The sequence below is a fragment of the Micromesistius poutassou genome (genome assembly GCF_964030765.1).
Source record: "Micromesistius poutassou genome assembly, chromosome: 9".
Classification (NCBI taxonomy): Eukaryota; Metazoa; Chordata; class Actinopteri; order Gadiformes; family Gadidae; genus Micromesistius; species Micromesistius poutassou.
Genome location: NC_140279.1, coordinates 14,364,591 through 14,375,980, shown reverse-complemented (window position 1 = coordinate 14,375,980; position 11,390 = coordinate 14,364,591). Strand labels below are relative to the sequence as shown.

The 11,390-nt window shown below is 42.2% G+C and overlaps 1 protein-coding gene across 1 annotated transcript; it reads right to left on the bottom strand.

Moving 5' to 3' along the window:
• Positions 1 to 216: 216 nt before the first annotated feature.
• On the bottom strand, positions 217 to 8,305 carry cth (cystathionase (cystathionine gamma-lyase)). Its single transcript, XM_084473242.1, has 12 exons — positions 8,009 to 8,305; positions 7,592 to 7,673; positions 7,393 to 7,488; positions 7,113 to 7,222; positions 6,317 to 6,451; positions 6,159 to 6,216; positions 5,969 to 6,046; positions 5,272 to 5,424; positions 4,843 to 4,964; positions 4,298 to 4,350; positions 3,670 to 3,808; positions 217 to 1,089 (listed from the first exon to the last, which is right to left on the bottom strand). The coding sequence occupies exons 1-12, from the start codon at positions 8,192 to 8,194 to the stop codon at positions 1,075 to 1,077; spliced, it is 1,227 nt and encodes a 408-aa protein (XP_084329368.1). The 5' UTR covers positions 8,195 to 8,305; the 3' UTR covers positions 217 to 1,074.
• Positions 8,306 to 11,390: the final 3,085 nt, after the last annotated feature.

Below are 11,390 nucleotides of genomic sequence, written 5' to 3'. Positions count from 1 at the left end.
TCTGACCTCAAATAAATGTCTGTTTTTCTTCAAGATCTCATGGGTTTTTATGGGTCAGAGATTAAATAGGAAACACATCGTGCCTCACACAAGCGAGACGTAATGTAAGCTGTGGATTTGACATCCACCCTAGTGCAACTTTTAAACTCCAAAACGCTGGCCTCATGAGAGGGCAGGGGTTCAAGTTGTTAAACACAAAGTTCAGCAAACAAACAATACTGTGGATCACGATTTATTGATAAGTCCAGCTGGTTTATATCTTTGGTGCTGCTTGTCATGATATACAACAGCTAGACAAATCCCAATGTATTGTATCTTAGAGGTATCTTGCACTGTGTAGGATTTAGTGACATCTAGTGGTGAGGTTGCAGATAGCACACAACTGAGTTCCCTCCCCTCACCTCACCTCACCTCACCTCTCCAACGGTGTAGCAATGGATTGGACTGGCATGTAAAGGTTCCAGGAGGTACTTCTTATTTTCGTTGGATTATACATTAATTAAAACATACAAATGAAGATTTTATTAAAAATCTGCCAAGTCCATTCCACTAGGAGACACTTAATCCTACACACACACACACACACACACACACACACACCTTGAAAAAGGAGGTTTGCCTTGCATTTGATCACATTCTTATTTTTCTCTCTCTGGAACATTATATATCAGCTTAGTCCATACAAGACCCCATTTCATTCTGCCCAATCAATGCCCATAATCACATAATAATAATAATAATAATAATAATAAACCACATATAAACATGAAAACAGAGCAAAAACACCATAGGATGTATAGAAAATGGCAATGTCCTCCCCTAGACCAATCAGTAAAACCTGCAATTAACTTCAGTAAAAATGATGTGTATTTATTAACAGAATGTAAGTATATCATATGTAACTTCGAGAGTTCCCAATAGTCCCTGATAAATCCATCCCAACCGATGTCCTGCCATGGCATTGTGGTGCCATCGAGTTCACTCACTCAAGGTTTTCCTTGAGCATGGTAATTTCCCCATTTCTTGCTGCTGTCCAACTATCCAGCAATCTGGATGGCCCTCTGGGAAGGTAGTTCACTGTTTGGGATGCTGGAGCGACAAAAAAAAGGGGTGGGAGAGGGAGAGAGAGGATGAGATAAGTTGGCAGGAGAAATCAATCTTGTTCCAAAGAATATCAGAAAAATTCAGCCATTCTCAATGAAAACACAGCTCCAGATGGAGCCGTCACACCCCGAGACGCCACAGTAAAATTATACTATATGAATGAAAAGCTAACTATGGCCTACAAACAAATCAGGACAATTGTAGTACACTGCTTGGAAAGGAGTCTAGAAAGGAGCCGATAATTTGCTTGCTTTTAATTAATTTGATTCTCTGTTGCTCTTGTCCCTTTCTGGAGACGATTTATGTACGAACATATTGATTAGGTTATCAACATCCCATTCTACTACATGGCCGCTAAATGACACAAATTTCAGATTTACAAATCTGAAATAGGGCCATCAAAATCCCATTCTAGTAAATTACAGATAGATGAGTGCACATTTTGAGCCGGAGCCAGGGAACAGGACATTATCAACTGCTTAAAAACAACCGCTTCTCATATTTCTGCTGCTGTGGTCTGCTAAACAGAAGTTTATGGTTTACACGCGGCAACAAAGCCAAAACCAACCTTGGTATAGAGGCCAAGGGGATGCTGTTGCCACAAAGCAAATGAACTATAAAGGGGCAGGAAAGTATAATGTTTGCCTACTACCTGCAGGTATCACTGAGCACTACGCCCAACCCGTATTGGCTCATTAATTCCAGGTATTAAAAAGAAAGCTAAAGAACGAAAATAATGAAATCCATTGTATCTGCTCTTGGTAAAAGTGTGTACTAAACTAAATTACTCAATGATATAAAAAACAACAGGGGCGAGCAGAGCCAACATGCTCCTGGCTCGTGTGTTTGGGACTTTCCAGTAATGACCCTCTTCCCCCCCCCCCCCTCCTCCTTCGTTGCCGGGTTTCAATGTTAACCGACGGAGAGAGGATGCTTCCCCGGCGCACTAATGTAATGTCCCGTCCTGAACCGGCTGTCCCGGCCAATTAAAAGCTTCACCCGTTAAGAGGCCTCGCTCGGGGACCGCACCGTCGTTATTGCGCCCATCAGTCTCCATTTGGAGCGGACGGAGCAGCAGAGCCCTTCAGAGGGCTTCATCACGCATCCTAAATGGTAAGGTGGGGTGGGGCGGTCCTAGGTGGGACCACTCTGCCCTATAAGTAGTGCTGAGTTATGGTGATTAGACATTAGTTAGATTAAAGATAAACGTTGTTTTAGCAATGTCCATACAATCAATGCAACCTCAGTATAGCCATTGCTAGGCTCCCTGGAAGGGGCAAGTATGTTAAGGAAATTCCCTATAAGGATATTCAATGCATTCAGATTATGGTATGGACTGGGATTTCAAACGTTTCTACTGGTCGATAGCTACAGGGTAACTAGGGCTGGATGGAGGTCCGTTAGGTTAGAGGCAGATGGCCTAACACCACAACACACACACACACACACACACACACACACACACACACACACACACACACACACACACACACACACACACACACACACACACACACACACACACACACACACACACACACACACACACACACACACACACACGACTGAAGAGCATCCAGTCCTGGCGCCAACTCTGCACATTAAATATGTTCCAGTAATGATCATCACTTCAGACCCAGGCCGTATTCATTTTGGACTAGACAGATTGGTCATAATAACAATGCTCTACAGATGGCGGTATTTGGGTTGGAGAGTTTTGAAGGCAAATGTTGCTTTGAAAGAAAGTTGCACCCCGAAGTTAGTTTTCTTCATCTTAATATTCATACTTTTATATTGCCTTTTTATATTGACATCCAGGTTTAAAGTATGCTGCGGTTGCAACAACATTGCATCTGGGAGGGATAAAGTCCTCATCCATCCATCTAATATCCATCTAATGTAAGAAATGTGCAAATAATGTAAAAAATTTACATTTAGGGGCATCAGATGATGTCATTTATCAGGTGTTTTTATCCACAGCGATTTACAGTTAACTCAGACACATTGATTAAGGAGCCGGTAAAGGACTCAAGGAAGCCTAAAGGTTACACTGCAGACATGGTGGGGATTGAACCTGGAATCTTTTGGCTGCCATTTGAACACCAAAGCCATTATACTATCCTGCTCATGTGGGGTTGACCAGTGTTTCTCAAATGGGGTACACATACCCCTAGGGATCTTGTGACGTTTTGCAGCGGGTACTTTGGTTAAATTAAACCACAAATACATATATATGTCAATTTCATATTGTGTTTTTGAACAAGTCCACCTTAATACCACTCAAAATTGGAATACTAACATATAAGTGAAGTAAATCTTTCCAATGAATGACAGAAATCATTCGCTCTAAAATAAGTATTTGCCACCCCTATCATTTTTACACAGAATAAAATGCACATATATTATTTATATTCATTTAAATAACTTTCTATTTTGTGCACATGAAAGGTGTACTTGGCTGACAAAAACAGTACATTAGCAACAACATTAGTTGTTTGAGAACCACTGGTCTAAAAACACGGAGGAAGAGGGGTAGGAGAGTCAGGGTGGATGGCTGGTACTCACAGCAGCGTTCAGGGCCTGATCCAGGTCCTTGATGATGTCCTCCTCGTTCTCCAGCCCCACAGAGAGACGGATCAGGGTGTCACTGATGCCCAGCACCTCCCGATCCTTCTCTGGTACGGACGCGTGGGTCATTATCGCCCTGAAGCAGAAACACATGCATTTTTCATTTTTGTTTATTTTCTTTTGTAGTAAGTATAACTAATTCCTAGGAAACATGTTGACACAACAAAACATTGCCTTTCTCCCCCTTGAAAAGTTTTAGTAAATTAATTTATGAATAAATGAATAAACGTTTAAAAAGATCACATCTTGAACACTGCTGCCCTCTATTGGTGCAGTGGGTCATTACAGAAAAATATGGTGGCAAAACGACCATACATTTCCCATTAAACAGTGAAATTAAAGCTGATAGCAAGTATAATAAAACATACATTTTTACAAGTCAATTGTTACGAGGCTAATTATCAATTCATTAAAAGTCTGTCATTATTTGCATACTCCATTCAAAGTTCTAACGAGAACATCTCAACTTTCTCCTTCACATAGTCTTACTGTATTCCCATGACCAATGTAACGCAACGTTAACTCAATTATCAGTGTATTAATAGGCAATTTGGTGGCTACTTACGGGTGTTCTGCTAAACTTTCATAGCCTCCAAGACTCTCAGCGATCGAAAACAACTGAAATGAAAAGAAGACCAAAAACGTTACCAAATATTTACATATTGAGACATATTGACACATGACACATATTGAGATTATTTTGGTGTTGTATAGAAGGCTGTTTCCATCTATATCCCAACAAAAAAAGTCTGTCTGTCTGTCTGTCAACCAATATTGTAAGCAGAGTATTTTAATTCCAATCATGCTATATAAAATGATTAATCGGAACCAGCATAACAACTTTCTCAGACGTGTTTTTGAAGACTAAACACAGCAACTATTCCCTTCTACATAATATGAACCTGTGTTGACAGCCATTTGGGAAGTAGTGATTTCCTGACAAGAGTTCCGAATCAGTTTGAGGTCCATGGTCAATCAAACACCATAACATTTTATCCGAGCACACAATGAACAAACGGGTCGTAATCACCTCTCATACAGTCTTGGCATTCGATCAAACAAACTCAACTAGCAAATGAAAAGCAAAAATCAATCAATGACTCATGAAACCTGGAGGTTGCTGAGGAAGGCGCTGGCGTGCTCCAGCTGGCCCTTGATGTAGAAGGTGATCATTCCAGGACACCCTGTGCACTGCTTCTTCATCACCTCATGCTGCGGATGGGAGGGCAGGCCTAAAGAGAACACAAACAAAGCAAATACTATCAACGACCCTATCAGTCGACATACCATAACCATCCCATATGAAACCCCTCCAGCTAAAAGAGTGGAGTGAAATCAGTCAATCCAGCACGGTAAAAAGCAGACTGCCCCATGAACGTAAACTGATCTGTTTTTCATTCAGCAAATATAGGGCGCTATGTTGTCCATCTTGATTTGACTCCTCAAATTTAACTGTGAAAGTACCGTGTGTCTGTGTGAAAAAGTGCCGTGTGTGAGAGGAGGAAGTGAGCGGGTGAGTGAGTGAGGTCAGTCACCCACCTGGGAAGATGACACGCTCCACCCTGGGGTCTGCCTCCAGGAACTTGGCGGCGGCCATGCCCCCCTTGAAGTGCTGCTCCATGCGCAGGTGCAGGGTCTTCAGGCCACGGTTGCACAGAAAGCAGTCAAAGGGGGAGGGCACTGCTCCCAGGGCTACACAGGAAGGGGAGGGGTTATGGATGGATGAATACCTCAGGCGTGACCAATAAGCAGGCTGACCCACCATTGGTAATAAAGACAATGACCGTCTTTATTCCCCATACTTCCTGAATCTAGGGTTTTATTGTGGCCCGTCTTGGCTTGTTGTAGCAGGTTCAACCTGATTTATCTTCTGAAAACCTAGAGTAGTTTTGTGTCTGAGTTGTTGTGTCAACAAAGGTTTAATATTTGCTTGACTGCAGCTCTAGGGATTTCCCCAAATTGCAGAAGAAGTGACCACTATACCACTTCTATTAAAACCTACTGATGATTCTGATAAGAAAAAAAGTGTTATTCTCTATTGCGTGTGCCAATTTAGCCAACACCAAAATATCAATTTTGAATGGTAAATTTTGTCCGATATTATGAGATAATATATTATACAGGATATTATAGAATATGAGAGAATATACCCCTCTTTCTAAAATGTTCTGGCTTCCAAGCAACCCTTGACCCAAAAATCATGTTGTATCACTGGTCTTACAATAACCATACTAACCATTCTGTAGGAATTTAAGTCGCTCATACAGGTCATCTCTGCTCACTGATACCAGGCCCATGACGACATCGCTGTGGCCTGTAAGCCAATCAAAGGACAGCATTAGCACCACACTTTCAGACTTTCTGACTTATAAATGGCGTCTACAAGTCAAAGCAATGTGTCTGATTTCAGAGGAGCTCTACATTACCGTTCATGTATTTTGTGGCCGAGTACATGCAAATGTCAGCTCCCAAAGCCAGGGGGCGCTGTTGGTGCATAGGAAAATAGTGTTTTGTAAGGTTGGGGAAATAATTTTTAAAATACAAAGAAACATCGACACACACGCACACACACTCCGGCCCTCACCTGGAAATAGGCAGACATGAAGGTGTTGTCCACTACCACCACAATGTCCTTGTTGTGTTCGTGGACGATGTCACTGCAGGCCCTGATGTCCACTACCTTCATGGTGGGGTTGGTGGGGGTTTCGATCCATACAAGCTGCAACGAGACACATGAATATGAGCATGCCCGTCGGATGAAAGATGATCTGCTTTCTTGTCATTTTGAAATGCCAGTGGAAATGATCTTGCACGCATATAACACCTGAAACTTCTTGTTATAGCAAAGCAGTGGGATTGATTTAATTCAGCCAAATGAGTTAAATCAACGACACAAACACACACCACACATCCATCTGCAGTCTGTCAGAGAACTCGCTGAAGTTACTCCTAAGGAGGGTTGTCTTTTTCCTCATACATGTTTAGCACAAATCCTGTCTTTAAGGGTCTTCAACCTTTTATCAGTCAGACACTGTTTATCATGTTTGTATTACATCTCTGATATCAATCGTTTCTAGTCACACAGCATCAAGTCCAAAGGCACTAGGTGGTTGAAAGTCAATCCAAGCACTAATTTAAATGTGACTTTGGGCGTTGGCCTTCAGTAGCATTGTGTTGATACAGGAAGATACAGGTTTGATTTCACAACTGCCACGTTAATAACAGGCAGAGCGAGTCAGAGCTGAGAACCTAGAGGAAACTATATTTAAGAGATTCTTATTACAACCCTAAAGGCTGGCATCATTTAAATACTTTTGAAATCAATCAGTTAGTTTTGTTACACAGCCTGCTAGCTTAAATAAATTATTCCCCTCACAAACCTTGGTATTGGGCTTAAGAGCTGCCTTCAGCTTTTCAGGATGTGTACAATCAGCAAAATCCACTTTCAAACCGAGTTCAGTAGCTACCCTCTGGAAGTAGCGGTTCGTCCCTGAAAAGATACACCCATTTAAATTACTTTTGTCATTCAAATATGTGCTTCCTTTTGACGGCAGTACGATTAAGCACAAACAAAGCTCTTAGAAAACCATGATCTTCCACTAGGGGTGCCGCTCCTCTTCTCAATTTTTGGACAACATTTGGAAATGTGCTCCATCTCACCTCCATACACGTCGTCCATGCAAACAATACCATCCCCGGACTTCAACATATGAGTGATGGTCATGGTGGCAGCCAGTCCAGAGGCAAGAGCAAGACCTGTGGGTATTATTTATTAGCTATTTCATTTGGGTTGTTATGACGATTCTTCTCGGATTTGTAATCCAACCTCAGTTTTGAATCACATTAGTTAGGAACTTACAGTATTTTCCTCCATCCAGTGCTGCCACAGCTTTCTCCAGACAGTTCCTAGTGGGATTCCCGCTCCGGCTGTATTCAAAGCCCTTTGAGAGAAATTCAGTTAATATTAATTTTAACACAAACACTTCACAGCATCACAATCACTCCAACCTTTCACTGTTTTGTCGTCTTTTAACACGTTCGTGCTTCAATCAAACCTGGTCTATTGACCCATTTCCTGTTGACCCAAAATACAATACATAAGAGTTGTAGAATGTTCCTTTCAAAAGCACCGATTAAATCACACGTGTCTACATGGTGCGTGAATAACAACACGCTCAGGCAGTCAGTGAGATCCATCCACATTTGTTCACCTCACCCTGCCAGTCACCGAAGAAGCCTACCGGTGGGTGGGCCATACCGACATTACGACACTTACAGCGTGTTTCCCGGGTCCGTACTGCTTGAACGTGGTGGAGAGAGAGATGGGGGGTACTACTGCCATGGACTTCCACTGCTCTGGCTCCTGGCCAACGTGGATCGCAACTGTTGCGAAGGACTTAAAAGCGGTTTGGAAGCCGCCGTGACGATCATTCTGGTCGCTCTCTTTCTGCGCGGTCGCCATGTTAAGGATCAACAGCCCACCGGAGTGAATACACCCTGTCGTGCGGTAAACCTAACGGTCTGCTGCAATGTGTTACGTCGTCAACCCGGTGCGGAGATATACGAGCGGCGGTGGGTGGAAAGAGTCAAGGCTCCTAACGTGCAGTGGGCGGTACCTCCCTCCGTGAAGAACCAATCACTGATCGGAACGTTGAATGGGCGATACCCTCTCCTTTTTCAAACCAATAACTGATCCCGACGTATGGTGGGCGGGGCCCGTCGCCGTCGCCAACTGATCAGGGATTGGTTGGTGAGGGGTGTAGCCCGCTGTATGCTCGGACTCTTGGGACTCTTGAGGGTCCTGACTTGTACAGGAAATAACGGGCACTACATCACACCTTCAATCCAACCAGCGCATCTTAACGTAGAGAGAGTGCCAGCGATTGGTGTTTTGAAGGGGCGTGTAGCCCACGTGACTCTGGCCACGTCTCTTCAGCTATATGATGCAATGTCTTCTGTAATTTGAGTCATGTGTGCTTTGTAAATTCTGCTTGTTAACTGTAGTAACGCGACTTTAATTTATTCACCCTTTGCAAAAAAACAATAGTGTTTTGAGAGGGGGACCGATTTCTTACAAATTATTGTTATTTCACACTTCACACGCTGAGTATCACAAACTACTTCGATATTACAAATAAACGGCCTTGAATGTCGAGCTGTGATGCACCTTGCCTGCGGATGTTTAGGGATTGTCTAAAAAGTGCATGCAGCAATATGTAGAAATGCAATCTTATTGAAATTACAGGATGAAATATATTGTAAAGATGTCCTCAACAACCTATTAGGCTAGTCAATAGTAATATAATGTCAGATGAGATTGATTAATATTGTAATTTGTATCGTAATTTCTTCTGTGGGTTATTATAACATAACGGGGACAATCACGTTTGAACTCGGTAGGTCTCTGAACTAATAAAGCCTTTTTTTCTCCAACTCTTTCTCAAAAGCGGTGAGGTAATATACACCATATACTCAATTGGCGAGACTGATGCAACATTTTGTTAATAACAAGTGATAATTAGCCTGCATTTCAACCTATTCAGTTATTGAAAATGCGGTGGTCGTTTGTACAAGCCAAGGTACCGAAAGGGGCCAACTTAGACCGTCTCTAATACAAGTAAAAGCATTTCCACACTTTGATGCTAAGGATCACAAAGGTTTGTCTGAGGGCCTTCTTCTACAGTAAATATTACTGTACTAAAATTGCTGCTGAAGCTGGATGTATACCATTTTCCTAAACCAATATGTAGGCTACAACTACTTAGGTTAAGTACATTTTATTTGTAGCCCCAGTCCCAACGGGCCACAATCCATATTTTATAGCACATCCTAAACAAAGCCCTCCAAAGAGAAATGTAAAAAACAAATGATCAGGGAAGAACTTTTGCAAGGAATGCAGGAAGAGGGATCCCTTATTCCCAGTAATAATGGATGCCATAATGGAAACATACCCCTTTGGGGCCCACTGCAGGAATAACATTGACGGGCAACCCACCATGGGCCCCGCTAACGGTGTGAAATGCCGGCCCATATGGGCCCCACAGTAGGAACAACACAACAGAAGTAGTATGTTTGCTTTGAATCCGCCAAAAGAAATCCATCCCAGCGTTTAATTTTCTAAATAAATACATTTTTGTTTATCAAGACACAATGAATAATAAATGCTGCTATAAATGTTTTCCTACATGCACATTACATACTGTACCTATGCTGCTCTGCATGCCAGCATATCCGCAAAGACCAACCTCTGGCAAGGCACCCGCCAGCATAGCCCGGGCCAGTGGGGGGGTCAACATGTGGACAAGTCTTGCGTAAGATGAAGAGTTGGGACCCCAGACTGTTGATACTTTGCCTTAGTTGAGGTAGTAATATAGGCTACTTGTGTATTCAGAAGACAGTGACAAACTGTAATGGACAATTTAATAAACTTGTGATCATATAATTTGGTATTTGAGGAAACCAAATGTAACGTTTCATTGTAGCCTATTTCCAGCCATTTCGAGGTCCTGCTAATTGTGGTATATGTTTGCTCTCCGGCAGGACGGCAGCTGGACAAGTGTGATTTGTCGAAGATAACAACAGCTGCTTGACAACAGCCTACATGACCCATCTGACTTAGGCCCCGTCCACACAGACACAGAGCCGATTTTTTGGTGAAACCGCATAAGTCTTGTGCGTTTTGGCCGACCGTCCATACGGACCCGGTGGATTCGGTGCCCGAAAACTCACTTTTCTGAAACCCCCCCCCCCCCCCCCCCAACCAGCTGGGGACGTTAGAGTTGAGTTGATTTTTTTTTTGTATTATTTTTGTAGATTTAAATACAGCCCCTTGGTAAATTTAATTACTAAATGTATATTAAAAAGTATTTCTGCGCAATCTAAAAGGTTTAACAACTGCTTTCTCCATACAGCGCGCATGGGCTTGATGCGCGCAGGTTTGATTTTTGATTTGCTTCAGTTTTTTTGTGGAGAACCAGCGCCTCACACTGGCCTTGAATATGTACTACAGCGTTTCTACAGCTCGATGCGTTTTCGCAACGAGTCCGTCTTTACAGAGATATTCCTGAAACACATCAAAGGACAACAGATCGTTTTCGCCCGTGTGGACGGGGCCTTAGTATGTGCGAGAACGTTATATATAAATGCACACTGTACTATCACAGAAGTAATCACAGCATTTCATTTGATTAGGGTTATTTTTAGGGTTATTGTAATTTGACATGTTGTTTGCAGGCTCTGTAGACATACGTCCATGCATCAAAATGTTGTATTATGTTGTAAGTAGGTAATACTTACACTAATAAAAAATATTAAAAGATATAAAAGATATTCTTTATTTTAAGGAGCCTTTCAAATACGCCTTGAGAGTAGGTAAATATAATATATTTTTGTTAAAATATATATTTGTGTGACAAGCCTATTGCTACTGCTATTATTAATTGTTTCTAACGTATTGCTGAAACATTTCCTCCAAGGCTAGCCTAATAGCTGATAGCCTCATAGGCTTAGATGTAACAAAACGGGTGATTAATTAGGCTATCCCTAAAATGGTAAATTACCACAGTCATGACTCATGGCCTATATATGACCACATGCTTTGGAATTTGTATGGGTGGTTAAAACCCAGTAAACAACTCAGTTGGCGTCTTTAAATAGTA

Excerpts from the sequence above, each read along its gene's own strand:
- cth (XM_084473242.1), bottom strand. The coding sequence starts at position 8,194 with ATGGCGACCGCGCAGAAAGAGAGCGACCAGAATGATCGTCACGGCGGC. Across the intron at positions 7,223-7,392 it reads CATGGACGACGTGTATGGAG|GGACGAACCGCTACTTCCAG; the intron begins GTGAGATGGAGC and ends GTATCTTTTCAG. Across the intron at positions 4,351-4,842 it reads CCTTCCTCAGCAACCTCCAG|TTGTTTTCGATCGCTGAGAG; the intron begins GTTTCATGAGTC and ends TTTTCATTTCAG.